The 23,106-nt window shown below is 38.6% G+C and overlaps 1 protein-coding gene across 1 annotated transcript in view; it reads left to right on the plus strand.

Annotated features, from left to right (window-relative positions):
* The window catches only part of DOCK3 (dedicator of cytokinesis 3), a 450,742-nt gene that overhangs the window by 214,852 nt on the left and 212,784 nt on the right, over positions 1–23,106 (plus strand). The window contains exon 6 of the mRNA XM_004368733.1: positions 15,254–15,402. Within this exon, the coding sequence (XP_004368790.1) occupies positions 15,254–15,402 (149 nt within the window). The remainder of the gene's footprint in view (positions 1–15,253; positions 15,403–23,106) is intronic.

A 23,106-nucleotide genomic window follows, 5' to 3' on the forward strand; every position in this document is an offset into this window, starting at 1 on the left:
GGATTGTTGATTCTCTGTTTGGCTTAGTTTTTCGGATCTTTGTTGTGGAGGGACGGCGTGGTGCTTCTGCCTAGACCGCCATCTTGCCGGAGACCAGAACTCTGATCTTTTAGTGGCTTGGGGGAGTCTTTGATTATCATTCAGTTTCTTTAGTGTCTATTTTTCTATTTAAGGTTTCTTCTTATATTTGTGTCAATTTAGGCATTTCATATTTTTCACTAGAAACCTATCCACTTTATATTTTCAAATTTATCAGCATATAGTTTTCATAATATGCTTATTTTAACAGTTTCCTTTGGATTCTGCTTTTATAAATATGTTTCTAGTGAGGTTTTGGTAGAGTTGGTCATCATTCTGAAGTCTGTTCAACTCTAGGGTATGGTCAGAATCATATTTTTCACCCTCAGTGCTAAGGGCCAGACCATGGGTAATAGTGAGTTTACCACATAATTATCTTCTTTAAGGAGCTTTTCCGGTTAGCCAGATAGCCTTCCCCAGGCAACACACCTTTGCTTATTCTGTTGGTCCTCATTAAAGGAGATGTAGCTGTGCTTATGCCAGGAAATGAAATTACCCCTTCTACCCTCTCTACCAGTCTGGAAATTACAAAAAAGCTGGGAGTTCAGGGTGCCTATATCCAACGATGTATAGGGCTGAATACACCTGCTTGTGTTAGAGGTGATTTAGAGTAGTGGTCTTCAAACTTTTTTTTCCATCGTGCATCGTAACTATTAAACTTTTTTTTGAACACACAGGAATATATTCTTATTTATAAATTATATGTATGTACATGTATATTAATATGAGATTTACATTATAAGTATATACAGTAAAAATTTAAAGACCAGAAAGATTAAATATTAATTAGTGGTTTAAAAACCACATTCTGTTCAGTAAATGTCATTAACAGTATTATCGTTGATATAACGGCAGTCCCTGAGTTAGGAATGTCCAACTTACGGACAACTTGTACTTAAGAACAGATTGTCATAAAGCCTATTGTATTAAAAATTTGAGTTAAATATAATACTTTATAGTAACGAATGCATGCACTACTTGGTGGTGTTCATGAAAATATTGTGCAGTTTGAAAGTGTTTTTTAAGTGTTTTATATGGATAAATCTACTGCTGTCGAGTCAATTCTGACTCATAGTGACCCCATAGGGTTTCCAAGGCTGTAAATCTCTACAGAAGCAGACTGCCACATCTTTCTCCCATGGAGCCGTGGGTGGTTTCAGACCACTAACCTTTTGATTAGCATTCGATCACTTTAACCACTGCGCCACCAGGGCTTCTTTTATGTGCATAGAATGATAAAGTATATAGTGTATACTAAGGTAAGCGTTGACTAACTGACACTAAATAAGAACTTTATATACCAGTTCTGAGTTACCTACAAATTTGGCTTAAAAACAGGCTTAAGAACAGATCTCATTTGTAACCCAGGGACTGCCTGTATAAGAATTATAAAATTATAGTATTATATGATTATGTAAAACCATATAGATTTTAATGAGAATAACCTGATTGAATATGCTTTATTTTTTATTAAATTATTGGTTTAATATTTTGTGATGTAGCAGTGTGAAGGCAGCCTACTGGAATCAGGCCTAGGGCTTAGTATTAATAATACTTAATTTATTTCTCTTCTTTTTCAAGAGAAAAAGATTTAAATACTTTTTACCTACCTTATTCAGAGTAACCTTCCTATTACATGGGGAAAAGCACACATTCTTCGAAAGTAAAGGTTCATTTCATCAGGAAAATAGATAATTTTCTCATATAAAGTTTAAAAATAGGCAAAACTAAATGACTGTATGCTTTTTTAGGAACACATACATAGATAATTAAAATATAAAGAAACAAAAGGAAATTAATATAACAAATCAGGACCATGGTTACCTGTTATTGTTGTTGTTAGGTGCTGTTGAGTCAGTTCCAACTCACAGCGACCTTGTGTACCACAGAATGAAACACTGCCTGGTTCTGCGCCTTCCTCACAGTCATTGTAATGCTTGAGCCTACTGTTGCAGCCACTCTGTCAATCCATCTCGTTGAGGGTCTTCCTCTTTTTCACCAACCATCTACTTTACAAAGCATGATGTTCTTCTCCAAGGACTGGTCCCTCCTGATAACATGTCCAAAGTATATGAGACGAAGTTTCACCATCCTGGCTTCTAAGGAGCCTTCTGGCTGTACATCTTCCAAGACAGATGTGTTCATTCTTTTCGCAGGCCGTGGTATATTCAGTATTCTTCGCCAACACCATAATCCAAAGGCATCAATTCTTCTTTGGTCTTCCTTATTCATTGACCAGATTTTGCATGCATATGAGGTGATTGAAAACATCATGGCTTGGGTCAGGCACACCTTAGTCCTCAAAGTGACATCTTTGCTTTTCAGCACTTTAAAGAGGTCTTTTGTTTCCTGTTGTTGTTAGGTGTCATTGAGTCGGTTCCAACTCATAACAACCCCATATACCACAGAAAGAAACACTGCCTGGTCCTGTGCCATCTTCACAGTCGTCGATTATGCTTGAGCCCATTGTTGCAGCCACTGTGTCAGTCCATCTTGTTGAGTATCTTCCTCTTTTTTGCTGACCATCTACTCTACCAAGCATGATGTCCTTCTCCAGGGACTGGTCCCTCCTGATAACATGTCCAAAGTATGTGACACGAAGTCTCACCATCTTCACTTCTAAGGAGCATTCTGGCTGTACTTCTTCCAAGACAGATTTGTTCATTCTTATGGTAGTCCATGGTATATTCAATATTCTTCACCAACACCATAATTCAAAGGTATCGATTCGTCTTCAGTCTTCTGTGTTTATTGTCCGGCTTTCACATGCATATGAGGCGATTGAAAACAACATGGCTTGGATCAGATGCACCTTAGTCCTTAAAGTAATATCTTTGCTTTTTAATGCTTTAAAGAGATCTTTTCTGGCAGATTTGCTTAGTGCAATGTGTCATTTGATTTCTTGACTGCTGCTTTCACGGGCATTGATTGTGGATCCAAGTAAAATGAAACCCTTGACAACTTCAGTCTTTTCTCTGTTTATCATGATGTTGCTTCTTGGTCCAGTTGTGAGGATTTTTGTTTTCTTTATGTTGAGATGTAATCCATACTGAAGGCTATGGTCTTTGATCTTCATCAGTAAGCGCTTCAAGCCCTCTTTACGTGCAGCAAGCAAAGTTGCGTCATCTACATATCGCAGGTTGTTAATAAGTCTTCTTCCAATCCTAATGCCATGTTCTTCTTCGTATAGTCCAGCGTCTCAGGTTATTTGCTCAGCATACAGATTGAAAAATATGGTGAAGGATACAACCCTGACACACACCTTTCCTGACTTTAAACCATGGAATATCCCTTTGTTCTGTTTGAATAACTGCTTCTTGATCTATGTATATGTTCCTCATGAGCACAAATAAGTGTTGCGAAATTCCCGTTCTTCACAATGTTGTCCATAATTTTTTATGATTCACACAGGTGAATACCTTTGAATAGTCAATAAAACACAGGTAAACATCTTTCTGGTATTCTCTGCTTTTAGCCAGGATCCATCTGACATCAGCAGTGACACCATTGTTCCACATCCTCTTCTGAATCCAACTTGAATTCCTGGCAGTTCCGTATCTATGTACTGTTACAACCGCTTTTGAATGATCTTAAGCAAAATTTTACTTGTGTGTGATATTAATGATATTGTTGGATAATTTCGACATTTTGTTGGATCACCTTCCTTTGGAATGGGTACAAATGTGGATCTCTTCCAGTCAGTTGGCCAGGTAGCTGTCTTCCAAATTTCTTGGCATAGACAAGTGAGCACTTCCAGCACTGTATCTGTTTGTTGAAACATTTCAGTTGGTATTCCATCAATTCCTAGAGCCTTGTTTTTTGCCAGTGCTTTCAGTGCAGCTTGGACTTCTTCCTTTGGTACTTCAGTTCCTTGTTACCTGTAGAAAGTTGAAAAGGATTACGTTAGGTAGGTGCACATGTTGAGGCTCTAGGGCAAAGGCCAGAAGCAGTGCCCTGGCAGGGATACTAAGGTCGTAGTTTTGAAACACATCTAGAAGGACTTGATGATGTTTGGGAGCTGGGCGCAGAGTGGAGTATCTGTTGAAGTGAGGGAAGGAATGTGCTATGGAAATAGCCACACTTTGTAAGTACGTACTAGATGCTCCACACAGTTAACACGTGTAATAACCCTAGAAAGGTGCTTTTATTTTCTTGTTAAAATGATGAGGAAACTGAGGCACGCAGAGGATTAGTAAATCTGCCCAGGGCCCCATGACTGACAGAGTTGAAATAGAAACGTAGCATTCTGACCCCAAATCCAGTACCCGCTCTCTGCATTAAAGAGTTTTACAATTCCAGAGTAAGGATTAGTAGTAGGAAATCAAGAGATGGTGTGGATAAGTTTCACAGATTTAGTGTTTTTGGTGGTGATGAACTGTGAGGGGTAAATGTTGGGTGGGGTTGATTATGTTTCTATTTAGAGTTCCCAGCCATTTTATTTTTCTCTTAAATAGGTAAGACAGAATCATTTAAAAAGGCTAGAGCATACCAGAGGTAGGATTTAACACAGCACTGTCCGTTTAATAGGAAATTCCCTGGATGCCCTTGGATTTACAGTCCTGTGTGTGAGAACTGTTTATGCTATACCCATTGGATCTTTCTCAAGACAACTTGCATGTGAATGCGCACCTTCTGCCTTTTTTTGCAGCAGATCCTGAAGGGGCTTGGTTGATAGGTGGCTGCTATCATTTCTGCCTTGTGTGTATTGACACCAGGATATGAAACTGTGAAAGGACAGATGCCATGCTGTAGTCAAGAGACAAAACTTTCTCCTGGAAATTCTTCTCCTGCAGAATATATTTCATTTCTCATCCACTTTGGGAATGAGATGTGTAAATGGTCCAGCTTTTGTGTTGATTCTGGCAGAGGATCATTGTACTAGTGCAGGTTTGGCTGGTTTCGTTTGTTAATATTTAAACTAATAAACAGCAGTGAAGGCTGGAATGAGACTCTACTTAACTTTGTGACCCAGAGCAACCACCTGGGGGTGGGGGATGGAGGGGATCTTTCATGGTAGTGATTATTTCATCTTTTTTAAAAAGTCTAGGTAGTATACACTGTATTTTTACACAAATAACACGTGTTCTACATTTTTTGCCAACCACACCCTCCTCCCATGAGATATTTTCGTAAGTGCCCTGTGCTAAATTTTTTTTACATGTTGCTATAAAGTATTGGAATGCTTCTAAGATAGTTGTATCATCATTTTTTGTTAAACTGATGTTTAGTTGCTACTGTGCCTGTGTAACTGCTTTCACATCTGAGCCACATAGTGAACTAAGGTTGTATTTCTTTCTTGTATAACTTTATTTCTTTATTGTTAATGATTGTTTCTTTTATTCTTTTTTTTTCTTTTGTTTTCTATGCCCAAACATTGTGGCAAAAATGAAAATCTCCTTTATTATGTTTAAACCCTTTAGGTATTTTATCAGTTTAATTTTTTTTTTTCTAGGTGACATCCGGCATAAAGCCCTCCCACCTCCTGTGTTAATCTGGCCTGGGAATTTTCTTTGCATCTCTCCCAGTTTGAACCGTTTTGTTTCCTAGCTCTCATGTCACCTTAATTCTTGGCTTACCTCCTCATTTGATGAAGTACTTTCTCCGTAGCTTACTGAGCAGAAGTATGTGGGAGAAAATTTTTTCTTGAGATTTAACATGTTTCTATGTCTTCAGTCTACCCTTATACTTCATTAATAGTTTGACTGGATATAAATTTTTTGTTGTAAATAAGATAAAGCATTTTGAAGGCATTGCTTCATTATTTTCTAGCTTCCAGTGTTGTTGAGAAGTCACATGTCATTCTAATTCCTGACTCTTTCATTGATAAGTTGTTTTCTGTGAAATACTTTAGGACTGTGTCTTTGCCCCCAGTGTTCTGAAATTTTACAGTGATGTGCCTTGGTTGTGGTTTTTTTCATTGATTGTGGTAGCTACTCAGTGAGTTCTTTCAATCTGGAAACTCATTTCCTTCAGTTCTGTGACACTTATTTGTATTAATTCTTTGACGGTCCCCCTCCCCTCTGTTTTCACCATTCTCTCTTCCTAGAACTCTTTTTATTAGAGATATACCTCCTGGAATGATTCGCTCGTTTTCCAGTATTTTCTCCCCCATTTATCCGTTGAGTTACATTGCCTTTTTGTTGTACTTTCTGGCAGAATTCCTCAAGTTAGTCTTCTCCCATTTTTACTGAATTTTGTTTTAAATTACAACTATCCTATTTTTTTTAATTTCCCAAACCCTTTTGGGTTCTGTTTTTTTTTTTTTGTTGTTGTTGTTGTTGTTTTTCATTTTTATTACATGGTATTCTTAGTTCATTTCATTACTGATTATTGTTTCTTGAGTTTTACTTCTGACATTATTCATTTCCTCTAATTTCCAGTTTTCTGATTGTTTTAATCTCTTTCCTTCATTTGGAAGCCTTCCTCACCGTATAGTGTTCTTTGTCCATTTATATTTAACAATGAGGCATTAAAATGTTGACAGAAAACTGTCAGAATAGGGATTAGTATTTATTAACCTGTGGACACTATATACTGTAGAGTGATCAGAAGAGGGCCTGGCTTTTCATGGGGGCTAGGGCAACCATCAATAGTTGTAATTTGTTTTTGTTTTTTTTTTTTTTCTTTTCACCTGAGCTGAATTTTCCATGAGGAATCCTCTGCTGTTCTTCTTAGAAAGCTATAAGCCTAGCTATCAGCCTTTTGGTAGCCCGGTGTGGGAAGGGCCCTGGGGTCTTACTGCTTATGTAGTATCTGACTTTATTTTCCTTGTTTTTATCATGGCACTCACATCTTTAATTTGGTGTTGCACAATCTATAGACCCTCTGTTTTAACCTCTGCAGAGAGTAAACTAAACCTTCAGTCTTCTGTTAGGTGGAGAAAGCTAATTGCCTGGCAAAATGGAGTAGAAGTGGTGATCTGAAGGCCATACTTCCTTTTAGAAGATTTTTAACCAATTCTCTGGTTCCCATTCCCCACCTACACACAGACTCATCACATCCACACACACACAAACACATACACATCTTTAGAGGTACCTGGTGCCTCTAATCCTTGATCCTTTCTACAGAGATAATGGGCTTGCTTCTTACTGATCTCTCCTACCTTTCTTCTCTCCTACCTTCCTTCTCTCCCACCTGTCTTTTCTCATCCTGCCCTCAGGTTTTCAGTCTTCCATTCTGTGTCAAGTCATTCACTTTCCAGCTTTCATCTTTAACATTTGAAGAGGGGGCAATTAGTTTGAGGTTCTCTCTGTAATTATACTTGGAGATAATTGGGACTGGTTTCTCATTTGTCTTTCTATCTAAGAAGGAATACCTAGCAGAGACAGATTAAGGGCTGCCTTTAGGTATAGGTTTGTTCTGTCCTGTGGAGAAGGGTCTACTGTGAGTCTGCCTCAGCTGTCCATCACCCACTGTTAACGTAAGTTCACCGTAGGAAACATTTCAGAAAATAATTTTAAAAGTCATAGCTCACCTGCAAAAATTTGTGTCATAAAAGAGGATTGAAGCTACTATAATGGTGGTATTTTGGCCATCAACAGGTCTGTGAGAGAGGATATGCTTGGGTTGGAGGTGGAGTGAGAAAGGCGTCCTGGCCTCTCAAAGGTGGAGGGATAGGTATGTACGCCAAGGAAAGAGATGGTATCAGCACATCCTCATATTAGTGAACAGAAAAAGAATTTCCACATTATTTCTTTGCAAATACTGCTTGAAAATCAGTGTGAAACAGCTTGAGTTTAGGTATCATTTTGTTTCACAAAAATTTCTCTCCTGACTTTTGTACTCAGTTTCAAACCTTTGCTAACTATGTCATATAAGAACCTAAAATGAAACTTTACATTCTTGGGCATAAATGTCATTAAGGTTGCAAGTACTTTGCTTTAGAGATTTTTACGTTATGCTGGGATAGGTTCTAGAGTTTTGAAGTATAACATAAATCTTTCGATTAGGATTAGAGTTTACTTCATGGTAAGACACCTGGTTATTATTAGTAGTAAAAAAAAAAAATTAACGATGTTTGAGCCAACTCAAGTTCATAGTGGTTGATTTATTAAGAAGAAATAAAATGAGAAAATAAGCTATCTGTGTATAAATAAAGGAATGTTAAAAAAAATCAGTAAAATGAGGGACAGCTGGGAATCTTGAAATTTAGATGCAGTGTTTAACTACCATTAAATTGATTTTCACCTGAAGTTTTCAGTACTCATGGCAGGATATTTATTCTCTTTGAGGAGAGCAGTACTTTTAATATAATTTTATTTTAATTCAATTTTTATACTCTTATATTAGCTTATATTAATCAGTCTTTAAGCATCTGTACCTTAAATAAAGGGTGCATAGTTTATGGTGGATACTCTACAACTTTGCTCATTTACTAACTCAGAAGCATCATTGTGGCATGACATTTCTTTCCACATTGCGTTATAAGAAGTTTAGTAAGAATTTTAAATCAGTGTCATTAAATCTCAGATTTCCTCTTCGAAGTTCCTTCTGAAGAAACACAATGATTCTTTCACAGTGATGAAACAGATTCTACTTGGCATGTGGCTGCAAAGGGTTTAATCATTTTTAATTGATGGTTTCTGCTGACTCTTCAGTATACTGTCCCAATAGTCTGTGGCCATTCTTGATGAATTTAGACTATAGAGCTATGGAGAGGCTGAGTATGTTGCTAAGATAGGCTGCAGATTTCTTTTTCTCTGTCATCCTCCCTCCCTTCCTCTTTCTTTCTCTCTGCCTCTCTCCTTCCCTCCCTTCCTCTCTTTTCTCTTTCTCCTTCATCATTTTCCTGCTTTTAGCGGTGACAGGAACTAGGGATATTGTGCAGGAAGGCTAAACCTGCAGCACCAATCTAATTATATTGTTATTTTAATCCACTGAAGAGCAGACCTCTCAGTAGAAAATAAATGTTTCCCTTGAGTGGGGTATTCAGCTGTCCCATGGCATCAGGCATTCGTAGGTGAAGCATGTGTTCTGGGGCTGGTCGACTAGATTACTCACATTGAATGGTGTGTGGTTTTCTCTGCTAACAAACCCAAGAGTGCTGTGTGTTCCTGAGGAATGCTAGTGGAGCCTGGAGTGTGAGAGCCTCTGGTCAAAGAAGTCACTAGGTTGCCCTGGAAAAACAAATTGGCAACTACATGGATGTAACAGTAGTGCTGCTTTCTGGTTATATGAGCCATTTCATTCTTAGTGCATCCTTATACAGTGTGTGTAGAGTAAGTGTTTCCAGCTTTATACAGTTAGAAACAGTAACTGATTTTCTAATGAAAAAGATACTGTGTAATTGTTCCAGTTACCTGTGTAACAAACCACCCCAAAACTCAGTGGTTTAAAACAACTGTTTAGTATCTTTAACTCTTCTCTGTATAAAGTGGGCTCAGTTGGGTAGTTTTCACTTAGGGTTTCTCATTTGGTTGCAGTTGGATGTTAGCAGGGCTGTAGTCATCTGAAGGCTTGACTGGGCTAGGCATCCAAGATAGTTCATTCAGACAGCTGGGACTGGTAACTGGAGTGCCCACATGTGGCCTCTCCGTATAGCTTGGGCTTTTCGAGGCATGGCAGCTAGATTCTGAAAGTGAACCTCCCAAGAGCTTATATCCCAAGAGGCAGGAAGCACAAGCTGCTGGACCAACTAAGGCCTGCATCTAGAACTGGCCTAGCTCACTACTGTCAAGTTCTATTGGTCAGAGCAGTTGCAGGGCCTGCCTGGGTATGGAGAAAGAGTCTCCACTTGGTAATGGAGGAATGTCAAGTCATATTACAGAAGAGCACTTCGGTAGGGAGGTATTGTAGTCATCTTCGGAAAATATAATCTTCCAGAAACTCCTGATAAAAAATAAATAACTGTGCACAATGCCTTAAAAGACTATATTAGCATATTCTTGCATAGATATTGTATGTAGGTATATGTGTGTGTATGTGCTGTGTAGATATTGTGTATATGTGTGTGTGTATATGTACATATGTATACACATAAATATATACACACATACTTATATATGTATGTATATGATACTTCAGTATCATTATACTTGGCTAGGGAAAAAAAAACACACACACACACAACCTCACTTTTAATTAGTGCTCACAAATCTCAAAACCACCTGGCAGTTGAATAGCCTTTCCCTTGTCAATTCACCTTACCAGTCCCTAAGAAATTGTTTTATGTCTTCTCTTCTATCTTCAAATCTCTAATATTTCCTCTCACCACACTATCACACTCGCTCTCAGCTGATGACCTTGCCTTTTTTTTTTTTTAATTGTACTTTAGGTGAAAGTTTACAGCTTAAGTTAATGTCTCAAACATTTATACACATAATGTTTTGTGACATTAGTTACAGTCCCCACAATGTGATAGCACACTCCCCCTTTCCACCTTGGGTTCTGTGTGTCCATGCAATCAGTTTCTGTCCCTTCTTGCCTTCTCATCCTGCCTCCAGACAGGAAGCTGCCCATTTGGTCTCGTGTATCTGATTGAACTAAGAAGCACACTCCTCATGTGTATTATTTTTTGTTTTATACTCCTGTCTAATATTTGTCTGAAGAGTGGGCTTCGGAATGATTTCATTTCTGGGTTAACAGAGCGTCCAGGGGCCATAGTTTCGGGGGTTCCTCCAATCTCTGTCAGACCATTAAGTCTGGTCTTTTTACATGAATTTGAGTTCTGCTACACACTTTTCTCCCACTCCGTCCAGGACTCTCTGTTGTGTTCCCTGTCAGGGCGTGATGACCTGGCTTTTTATTTCCCTGAGAATAAAGCAATCATAAGAAAAATTCTGTCTTTCTGTCACCAAATCTTCCAGCTACCTGTGTCATTATCCATATTCTATGCCTTTCTTCCCTATGAAAATATGTAAAGTACCCCGGCTCTTATTTAAAGCCAACCCCTCCCGTTGTGTCCTGGATCCCATCTCTTCTTGCCTACTCAAAAATTTAACACCTGCATCATCAAATTTTTCCTCTTTACTAGATCATTCCCTTCAGTATACAAATAGTCTGAAATTTTGTCCTATTAAAAACCAAAAAACTCCCTTGACCCCACAACCCTGTTCTGCTACAGTATTTCTCTGCTTCCAGTTACTGCAGAATTCTTCAAGAGTTGTTTGTGCTCTCTCTCCACTTCCTCCCCTCCCCTCCTCTCTTGAAACTAACTCAACTATTCCATCAAAACTGCTCATATAGAGGTCAATAGTGACACCACGATGCCAAATCCAGCAGCCAACTCTCAGTCCAGATTTTATTTAATCCCTCAGTGTGTTTGACAAACTTCTCATTAAAACCCTGTTTTCATTAGACTTCCATGATACCACACTCTCCTACTTTCACTTCACTACTTGTTCCTTTTTAGTTTCGTCTGCTAGGTATTTCTCACCTTCCTGACCTCTAAATGTTAGAACTCAATCTCAAATTTAGTCTGTCCAAAATTTCACTTTGTTTTCCTCTTCCAGACTTGCTTCTCAGGCCAAAAAATAAGAGTGATCCTTGACTCCGTTCACATCTCACATCTAATCCATCAGCAGATCCTATCTACAAAACATATCAAGACTCCAAGCCCTTCTTACCTTCACCATTCTTCACCTCGTCTAAGCAACTGTCATCCTGTGGATTGGTGCAGTAGTCTCCTGAATGGAGTTCCTACTTCCTCTTTTGCCTTTTCGTTTTTTATTCTCAACAGAGTGGTACTTTCAAGACTTGTCATATCATGTCACTCTTTTGCTTCAAATCCTCCAGTGGCTTTCCATCTTGCTTAGGAAAAAAGCCAAAGCCCTTATCACAGGACCTACAGAGGCTCTGCCTAAATCTGGTTCCGGTTGTCTCTCCGACTGCATTGTTACTCTCCCCCTTGTTCACTTTGCTTCAGGTGCACTGACCTCCCTGGACTCCTGAACATGCCAAGTCCACTTCTATGTTAAATAAGGCCTTTGCACTTTCTGTTTCTTACACCTGGAAAACTTACCCAGTTTCCACAAACGCTGCTGCTTCACTTCACTCATGTCCGTATTCATAGACTGGCTGTCAGAAAAGCCGTTTCCTGACCATTCCACCTAAAGTACTACATTTCCTCACTCCCTAGCTGACCCTTAGCCACTCACGGTCCCTTTACTCTGCTTTAATTTTTCCTCCTAGAACTTTTCACCATCATTAATAATTTGCCTGTGGTCTGTCTCTGGTATCTAGCATCAAAGCACCACGAGAGCAGGGACAAAGTGACAGCACATAGTAGGTTCTGCATAAGCATTTTTTAATTTAGTGATTGAATGAATGCTTGTGTATGTATGCAGTGGATTATTGTGTATGGGAAACATAATAACTTTCTGTTTTAAACTTAGATAGTCCTGTTTTATTAATAACAAATAAATGTATGTGCTAGAAATACACACTATATTGCCTTTATTGCCTATCTTCCAGATCAGTTTTCCAGATGATGTAGTTTGCTTTGGCCTTGCCGCCTTTTGAGCTGGCAAGAAATTTGTGAGTTCTGCCATCATTGTGTACCACCAAGGTGCTTAAATTTTCTTAGTCTGTTCGTTGACTGAAGAAAGAACAGCAAACTATTTGAAAGTGATATAATTAGAGCACATGATTCCTAAGGTCTTCCAGTTAAAAATAATTTTTTCTTTAAAAGTCTAATGTTCTACAAGGGAGAAAGAAGAAAACCAAAGATACAAGGGAAAGGCTAGTCCAAATGACTGCTGAACCACAAGTACTACAGCCTCCACTAGGCTGAGTCCAGCACAACTAGATGGTTCCTGGCTGCCACCACTGACTGCTCTGACAGGGATCACAATACAGGGTCCCGGACAGAGCTGGAGAAAAATATAGAATAAAATTGTAACTCACACACACACACACACAAAAAAAAAACAAAAACAAAAAAAACAGACTTACTGATCTGACAGAGACTGGAGAAACCCCAAGAGTATGGCCCCTGGACACCCTTTTAGCTCAGTAATGAAGTCACTCTGGAAGTTCACCCTTCATTCAAAGATTAGACAGGCCCATAAAACAAAATGAGACTAAAGGGGCACACCAGCCCAGGGGCAAGGACTAGAAGCTAGGAGGGGACAGGAGAGCTGGAAATAGGGAACCCAAGGTCAAGAAGGGGAGAGTGTTGACATGTTGTGGGGCTGGTCACCAATGTCACAAAACAATATGTGTACTAATTGTTTAGTGAGAAGCTAGTTTATTCTGTAAACCTTCATCTAAAGTATAGTAATTTAAAACAAAAACAAAAACCCAAATTCAGCCAAGTGTTAAGTACACGGTCAATATAGCAAAATCAGTTGCATTTGTATACTGCAGCGATATGTAAACAGAATTTATATAATTAAATTACAATAGCAAAAAAAAAAGTCTCATGTTCCATTAGATGATTTCTAAGTAGTATTGATGTTCCTAACATTTTAATCATAAGATCGCTCCTACCTAAAAACATTATCTGATTCTACTGGTTTGTAATTTGCTTTATAATTAATTTTATTTATAGCCACCTGAATCAAGCTTATTTTGGTAAGTATCTTTGTAGAGGAAATCCCGGGTAGAGATTGTACTAGTGCTATAGTACAGGTTGACCTGTCTTTGAAAGCATTTTTTATAGATAGGTTACATTCTAAGAATTTTAATTACCATACAAAATTATGCTTCTCTATAACAGAAATAGAATTGGAAAGATTCTGAAATCAGGAATTCACTTGTGAGAATATAGGACTTTGGGTTTTAAATCCATACGGTGGCTTAGGGGTTAAGAGCTTGGGTGCTGACCAAAAGATCAGCAGTTCAAATCTACCTGCTGCTCGTTGGAAACCCTATGGGGCAGTTCTTTGTCCTGTAGGGTCGCTATGAGTCGGAACTGACTCGACAGCACCTAACAACAACAACATTCTTACGTACAGGCAGTTCCGGGTTACATATGAGATCTGATCCTAAGAATTTGTAAGTCGGAACAGGTGCATGCGGTTCTTATTTAGCCTTCAGTGCAAGAAAAGGCTGGAATCCTTCTCAGTGACTTAAAAGCTTTACGTGCAGCAAGTGAAGATGATTGTGGTGAAGAATTTGTTGCGTATTGGGGTTGCTTCAATTGTTCAGAGTGAGGGCAAATTTACATAACATTAAAGGGCAAGTACTAGTTGTCTGTTAGTCCCATGTTGGTAACCGGGGCACTGCCTGTACATCATTTTGCTCAAGCATCTTACTCTCATGGCACTTACATTTTTCACTTGTAAGATTAAAACCGCTATGATGTCCATAATTAAATTCATTATGATGTTTCTATTTAATTCTTATAAAGGTGACACGTTTTATTAAACTGAAAAGGGTAGAAATCTGTGACACTAGGAACACATGTCATTTTAAAAAGCTAATTAGAAATGAGGCCTGGAAACCAGGAGTGAATCTTACTCCAGAGACTGTGGCTTTATTTTGAAACCTTAATTCCTTCAAAATAGGAAAAAAGATTCTCCTTACTCCTCCCGTACCTTGAGTATTTCTCCTGGGGAAGCCATGAGTATTTCTCCTGGGGAAGCCATGAGTATTTCTCCTGGGGAAGCCAGAGACCCTGCAGGATGGTTGAAATCTTTTTGGTTACATGCCTAGTAACTACTGTCAGAAGAAACAGCACTTGGCTCCTGTGTAACTTTCTGTTCTGATCAGGGCTTCAAACCCCTGCTGAGAATTTGCGTTTCTAACAAGTTCCCTGCTGAAAATTTGCATTTCATTCCAGATGTACTGAATCAGAATCTACATTTTTAACAAGATCCTCAGGTGAGTCTTATGTATAACTTCCTAGGAACTTGTTAGAAATGCAAATTCTCAGCAGGCGTTCAAACCAGAACAAACTGGTTCAAAGCCTTGGTTCTGATTAAGTTTAGTAACTTCAATTTACTGTGAAATGAATAGTCCAGAATCGTCCAGTTAAAGGGTGGATACACAAATGGTACTGTACATGATCCAGGTCAATTATGTTGCTTATTAGGTGTCATAAGAAGAGATTTTTAGACAATAGGAACTAAGGACTTTATTTTAACATTTTAAAGTAAGATCCTCTTTACATTGCTTTTTTTAGAGGTTCAAAGAAAGGACCACTTTTCATATTTTAATCATTTTTCTCTTTCTTTCATTCCCTTTCCATATCTCTTCTTTGCTTCACCCAACTCCAAAAATGTGCTTACAGAAACACAAAGTAGATCTCTTCTACAAACTACGCCATGTGATGAATGAACTTATTGACCTGCGAAGGCAGCTACTATCGGGTCACCTGACTCAGGATCAGGTGCGGGAAGTTAAACGGCATATCACCGTGCGCCTGGACTGGGGTAATGAGTAAGTATGGATATTGTGTGGGCATCTCTCATTTTTATTTCTGATAACCCAGACCTCATGGGGTTGAACCTCATCTTTAATAATTAGAAGACAATGTTATATTCTCCACTAAGCTGTGATCATTTTTGCTAGGAGTAGTGTTTCTTCTAGTTACCAAAAGACACCAGTTCTAGTCACAGAAACTCTCATCTGGAAAATTAAAGAGGTGGACTAGATTATCCTCTGAGATCTATTTCTACTCAAATTCCTTGATTCTAGACCTCACTCTGCTTTACCAAGCACGATGTCCTTCTCCAAGGACTGGTCCCTCCTGATAACATGTCCAAAGTATGTAAGATGAAGTCTCAGCATTCTTACTTCTAAGGAGCATTCTGGCTGTACTTCTTCCAAGACAGATTTGTTCGTTCTTCTGGCACTCCATGGTATATTCAGTATTCTTCACCAATACCATAATTCAAATGCATTAATTATTCCTCAGTCTTCCTTATTGATTGGTAAAGTAGAGGGTCAGTGAAAAAGAGGAAGACAGTCAACAAGATGGATTGACACAGTGGCTGCAGCAATGGGCTCAAACATAGCAACGATTGTGAGAATGGCATAGGACCAGGCAGTGTTTCATTCTGTTGTACATAGGATCACTATGAATCAGAACCACCTCAGTGGCACCTAACAACAGCAGACCTCACTAATCAGAAGACACTTCTTTCCATCTTTCAGTGCATTTCTTTTTTCAGGTGAATTTGATGTTCTTTACATTTCATAGCCATACAGTGAATACGAATAAGCATACAGTAAAATGGGACCTGTCTACATTTGTTCTTCAGAACATTCTTAACCACTTTGTCATTCAAAGCTAGTCCTTTGGGTATGATAATTTGCTGTTGTTAAAGAAGTAAAAATCTAAGACTTTGGCATGGGAATGTAGGGTAGATGATATTCATATTTTATTTTTTCTTAGATTAATAATCCATATAATTCTCATGTAGTTTTTTCTAATTTTCTTAAAACCAGGACCATTGAAATTTGCAGTGGCCAGGTTGCTTCCTATTTAAGATATACACGTATCTTAAGTATATTCAAGTGTATGACTTTAGCTCCTTTCCCTCTTCAGATGTCATTGAAATGATAGAAGATAACAACATAATAAACATAACTAATGTCGCTGAATTGTACACATAAAGAATGTTGAAATGGCAGATGATTTGTTACATATATACTTAATGCAGTAAAAAGAAAAGATGCAAAAAATATGAATAAACATAGCAAAATTATATCAAAAAGAAGAAAAAAGAAAAGAGTGAGAGAGAGCTACCGATAAATGAGATATGTCAGTGCATTTCCAAAAACTGGAAAGTAGATGGAGGATTAGTGACAGAAGCAGCCCAGTATGCGTGGAGGAAGCTTTAGATAAAAAGGGGGTTGGTCTGCCCTGCAGCTCCTAAAACCATGAAGTGTGGAAGTGGGCCTTGTGCTTAAAGGGTGATTACTTAAAAGTATGTATAAGGAATAATCCCCCTCCATCAGTGGAAAGCCTGGCAGCCAAGTGTTTCCTCTTCAGATCAATAAACAAATATAAGGACCAACTTGTCTGAGGAAAAATTGGGCAACCTGAATGTGAACTGGGACCTTAAAGGAAAGCCCTTCACACTGGCATAATACAACAGGAATTCATGCGTCCCATGGATCAATGCAGAACTCTCCACATCTGCTTAACAACAATTTTAGTTTTGTTTCCTGAGATTAGGAATTATTAATTTGGCCAAGAATTTGATGATTCAGGGCATTAAATGTATGTGGCTTACACTTGTTGGCTTATTTGCATATCTGTAGACTCAGTCCATAAATAAAAATTATTAAAATTACATCAGGTAGAAATCAGCACTTACAATATTGTGTTGTTTTATTTTTAGGAACTAACAGGAAGGACATGAACAAAATTGTGTTCAAATTTATTAGCCATCATCTCTATGTATAGGATCATCATCCTCTCTTTGTATAGGAGATTTGGCCACAAATCTCCAATACAAAAAATAAGTCAGTGAATTATATCCAGTGCAAAGGAATTTGCCTAGCAACATAATTTTTAATGTTTAATATTTTCAACACTTTCCATAAAGATGTTGATAAAAGTTTCTTCTATCTTACATCACATCACTGCAGTAAATATAACCAAATCAAACCCATTGCCATCGAGTCAATTCCAACTCTTAGTGACCCTGTAGGACAGAGTAGAACTGCCTTATAGGGTTTCCAAGGCTGTAACCTTTACAGAAACGGACTGCCACATATTTATCCCACAGAGTGGCTGGTGGGTTGGAACTGCTGATCTTTCAGTTAGCAACTGAGTGCTTTAACCACTACACTACACTACCAAAACAAAAAAAAAAAACAAAAACAAAAAACTAACCCACTGCCATAGAATTGATTACGACTCATAGCTACTCCATAGGGTTTCCAAGGCTGTAAATCTGTATGGAAACAGACTGCCACATCTTTCTCCCATGGAGCTGCTGGTGGTTTCGAACTGCTAGCATTTTGCTTAGCAGTTGATTGCTTTAACCACTGCACCACCAGGGCTCCTACTACACCACCGGGGCTCCTTAAATATAACATAGCTAAGTTAAAATTGCTTTAACCCAGGACTGTTAACATGAGTTGGAATTGACTCCGTGGCAACAAGTTTGGTTTTGTTGCTGTTGTTGTTGCAGTCTAGTTGATCGCTCCCTTACAAAAATATCTAAGTAAGAAATATTTTATTTTTAGAGTAATTTACAGGATTTTTGTGTTACTTTTTTAGGTGGAAAGTGCATTTGAATAGAAATATTTTAATTAAGTTTTTGTTGAATTAAAATGATATTCCTATAGCTTATAAGCATCAAATGAAATAGTTGATATCTTTTTATTGTGAGATCTCAGTCTAAGACAACTCCCTAGGATATAATTATAGTTCTTTTAGTATTCTTTCTTTCTCTGCCTCTCCTTTCCCCTCTATCACTTTCTCTCCCTTTTCCCCTCTCTTTTTGTACCTTTTCTCACAGATTTTCGCATATCCTGACCCACCCATATCCCTTTCTTCCCACTTAGTTCATGTCCCTCACCAAGGGAGTTGCTCTTGGAGGAAGCAGTGCAAACCAGTTTAGGATGTAGTATGCTGAAAATATCCCCCAGCAAGTTTCCTCTCAGTAGATTTACAGCTAGAATTCAGAAAGGCTTATGGATCAGTACTTTCCTTTTAAGGGCATAGTGGTATTTTTTAGCTTCAGAACACCCTGAAATTAGCAAAAGTTTCTAGTGACTTTTCCGTTAGGGTTCTGATCAAGGGTGTTGTACCCACCAGTCATTGACTTGTACTACTCAAGGAGTCTGGGACAATTGTGTTTAAAGTGTGTGTCCTTTTGTCAAGTTTTTGGGTTCAAATGACTGACTTTCGCCCTTGAGCACACTTTCCGCATCTGTTTTGTTCATCATTATAACCTGCACTTAGCACGGTACCGGCACTTAGTAGATACTACGTTCAGTGTATCTGAGTAATAAAATGGGTTTATTCTCATGCCTGGTGGCCACTCATTCAGCAGTTGGTTTTTGTTTCCTTCTGGACTTATGTATTGACACAAAATCATCCCTCAAACTATTATGACTGAATTGATTGCAATCATGTAGCCATTAGTACTTAACTTTCACAGTTATTAGTAGAGAGGCAGTAGGTGTGGTGGAAATACCATAGGTTTAGAGTGAGACATGCCTAGCATGAGATTAAGTGCAGCTCTGTTCACTTAATAGGCCACTTAGTTAATCTCTCTGGGCCTCAGTTTACTCAATTATAAAATGGGCCTAATACCATCTACTTCACATAGTGCTTAGAGATGATGTACGTAAAGTGCCTAGCTCCAAGTAAACATTCAATAAAAGGGTAACTGCTATTAGTTATTTCTATTATGTTTTATTATTATAAATATTACCATGCTTTCATTGTTTTTGTTATTGTTGTTAGCTGCTGTCAAGTCATTTCCAACTCATAGCGACCCTGCGTACAACAGGACGAAACATTGCCCGATCCTGTGCTGTCCTCACAATCTTTGCTATGTTTGAGCCCATTGTTGCAGCCGCTGCGTCAATCTGTCTTGTCGAGGGTCTTCCTTTTTTTCGCTGAACCTCTACCTTACCAAGCACGATGTCCTTCTCCAGGGACTCGTCCCTCCTGATAACATGTCCAAAGTACATGAGACGCGGTCTCTCCATCCTCGCTTCCAAAGAGCACTGAGAATGTACTCTTTCCAAAACAGACTTATTCATTCTTCTGGCAGTCCATGGTGTATTCAGTATTTTTCACCAACACCGTAATTCAAAGACATTAATTCTTCTTCAGTCTTTGTTATTCATAGACCAGCTTTCACATGCATATGAGGCAATTGAAAATATCATAGCTTAGATTAGACGCACCTTAGTCCTCAAAGTGATATTTTTGCTTTTCCACACTTTAAAGAGGTCTTTTGCAGCAGATTTGCCCACTGCAATGTGTCGTTTGATTTCTTCTTTTAAAAAAAATTTTTATTGTACTTTCGATGAAGGTTTACAGAACAAACTAGCTTCTCATTAAACAATTAGTACACATATTGTTTTGTGACATTGGTTACCATCCTCATGACATGTCAATACTCTCCCTTCTCGACCTTGGCTTCCCTATTCCAGCTTGCCTGTCTCCTCCTGGCTTGTAGTCCTTGCCCCTTGGCTGGTGTGCACCTTTAGTCTCATTTTGTTTTATGGGCCTGTCTAATCTTTGGATGAAGGGTAAACCTCAGGAGTGATTTCATTACTGAGCTAAAAGGGTATCCAGGGGCCATACTCTCGGGGTTTCTGCAGTCTCTGTCAGACCAGTAAGTCTGTTTTTGTGTGTGGGTGGGTGTGAGTTAGAATTTTGTTCTATATTTTTCTCCAGCTCTGTCTAGGACCCTGTATTGTGATCCTGTCAGAGCAGTCAGTGGTAGTAGCCAGGCACCATCTGGTTGTGCTGGACTTGGTCTGGTGGAGGCTGTGGTAGTTGTGGTCCATTAGTCCTTTGGACTAATCTTTCCCTTGTGTCTTTAGTTTTCTTCATTCTCCCTTGCTTCTGATGGGGTGAGACCATGGAGTATCTTGGATGGCTGCTCACAAGCTTTTAAGACCCCTGAGGCTACTCACCAAAGTAGAATGTAGAACATTTTCTTTATAAACTGTTTTATGCCAATTGAGCTAGTTGTTCCCCGAGACCATAGACCCCACAGCCCTCAGCCCAGTAGTTTGGTCCATCAGGGAGTTTGGATGTGTCTATGGAGCTTCCATGATGTTGGCCTTGGACAAGTTGTGCTGGCTTCCACAGTATTGTGTACTGTCTTACCCTTCACCAAAGTTACCACTTACCTATTGTCTATTTAGTGTTTTTCCATCCCCACCTCTTCCTTCCCTTGTAACCATCAAAGATTGTTTCTTTTTGTATGTAAACTTTTTCATGAGTTTTTGTAGTAGTGGTCCCATACAATATTTGACCTTTTGTGATTGACTTCATTCAGCATATTGTCCTCCAGATTCATCTGTGTTGTGAGATGCTTCTCAGATTCATCATTGTTCTTTATCGTTGTGTATACTTCATTGTGTGTATGTACCATAGTTGGTTTACCCATTCATCTGTTGATGGGCATCTAGGTTGTTTCCATCTTTTTGCTGTTGTGAACAATGCTGCAGTGAACATGGGTGTGCATACGTCTCTTGGTGTGATGGCTCTTATTTCTCTAGAATATATTCCCAGGAGTGGGATTGCTGGATCATGTGGTATTTCTTTCTAGCTTTCTAAGGAAGTGCCATATTATTTTCCAAAGTGTTTGTACCATTTTACATTCCCACCAGCAGTGCGTAAGAGTTCCAGTCTGCCCACAGCCTCTCCAGCATTTGTTATTTTCTGTGTTTTTGATTCATGCCAGTAATGCGAGGGTGAGATGGTATCTCATTGTGGTTTTGATTTGCATTTTTCTAATGACTAGTGATAGCGAGCGTTTCCTCATGTGTCTGTCTGCCGCTTGAATGTCTTCTTTGGTGAAGTGTCTGTTCATTTCCTTTGCCCATTTTTTAATTGGATTATTTGTCTTTTTGTTGTAGTGGTGTTGGATTTTCCAGCAGATTTTAGAGATTAGGGCTTTGTCGCATTTGTCATAGCCAAAATTTTTTTCCCAGTCTGTAGGTTCTCTTTTTACTCTTTTGGTGAAGTCTTGATAAGCATTAGTGCTTAATTTTTAGAAGATCCCAGTTATCTTGCTTGTCTTCTGGAGTCATCGTTTGATTTCTTGACTGCTGATTGTGGATCCAAGTTAAATGAAATCTTTGACAACTTCAGTATTTTCTCTGTTTATCATGATGTTGCTCATTGGTCCAGCTATGAGGATTTTTGTTTTCTTTATGTTGAGGTGTAATCCATACTGAAGGCTGTGGTCTTTGATCTTCATCAGTAAGTGCTTCAAGCCCTCTTCACTTTCAGCAAGCAAGGTTGTATCATCTGCATATTGAAGATTGTTAATGAGTCTTCCAATCCTGATGCTGCGTTCTTCTTCATATAGTCTAGCTTCTTGGATTATTTGCTCAGCATACAGATTGAATAACTGTGGTGAAAGGACACAACCCTGAAGCACACTCTTCCTGATTTTAAACCATGCAGCATCCCCTTGTTCTGTTTGAACGACTGCCTCTTTTTCTGTGTACAGATTGCACATGAGCACAATTAAGTGTTCTGGAATTCCCATTCTTTGCAACATTATCCATAATTTTTTATGATCCACACAGTCGAATGCCTTCAGTAGTCAATAAAACACATGTAAACGTCTTTCTGGTGTTCTCGGCTTTCAGCCAAGATCCGTCTGACATCAGCAATGATATCCCTTGTTCCACATCCTCTTCTGAATCGGCTTGAATTTCTGACAGTTCCCTGTCAATGCACTACTGCAACCGTTTTTGAATGATCTTCAGCAAAATTTTACTCGTGTGTGATAGTAATGATATTGTTCAGTGATTTCCATATTCTTTTGGATCACATTTCTTTGAAATAGGCACAAATATGGATCTCTTCCAGTCAGTTGGCCAGGTAGCTGTCTTCCAGATTTCGTGGTATAGACGAGTGAGCACCTGCAGCACCGTATCCATTTGTTGGAACATCTTAATTGGTATTCTGTCAATTTCTGGAGCCTTGTTTCTCACCAGTGACTTAAAGGCAGCTTGAATTTCTTTCTTCAATACCATCGGTTCTTGATTATATAGTACCTCTTGAAATGATTGAACGTCAACCAATTCTTTTTGGTATGGTGACTCTGTATATTCTTTCCATCTTCTTTTGATGCTTCCTGTGTCATTCGGTATTTTGCCCATAGAATCCTTCAGAATTGTAACTCAAGGCTCAAATTTTTTCTTCAGTTCTTTCATCTTGAGAAATGCCAAGTATGTTCTTCCCTTTTGATTTTCTAACTCTAGGTCTTTTCACATTTCATTATAATATTTTACTTTGTCTTCTTGAGCTGTTCTTTGAAATCTTCTGTTCAGCTCTTTTACTTCATCAGTTCTTCCACTCGCTTTAGCTACTGTACATTCAAGAGCAAGTTTCAGAGTCTCTTCTGACATCCATTTTGGTCTTTCTTTCCTGTCTTTTTAATGACCTTTTACTTTCTTCTTGTATGATGTCCTTGATGT

The sequence above is a fragment of the Trichechus manatus genome, unplaced genomic scaffold, assembly GCF_000243295.1.
Source record: "Trichechus manatus latirostris isolate Lorelei unplaced genomic scaffold, TriManLat1.0 scaffold00001, whole genome shotgun sequence".
NCBI classification, from domain to species: Eukaryota; Metazoa; Chordata; class Mammalia; order Sirenia; family Trichechidae; genus Trichechus; species Trichechus manatus.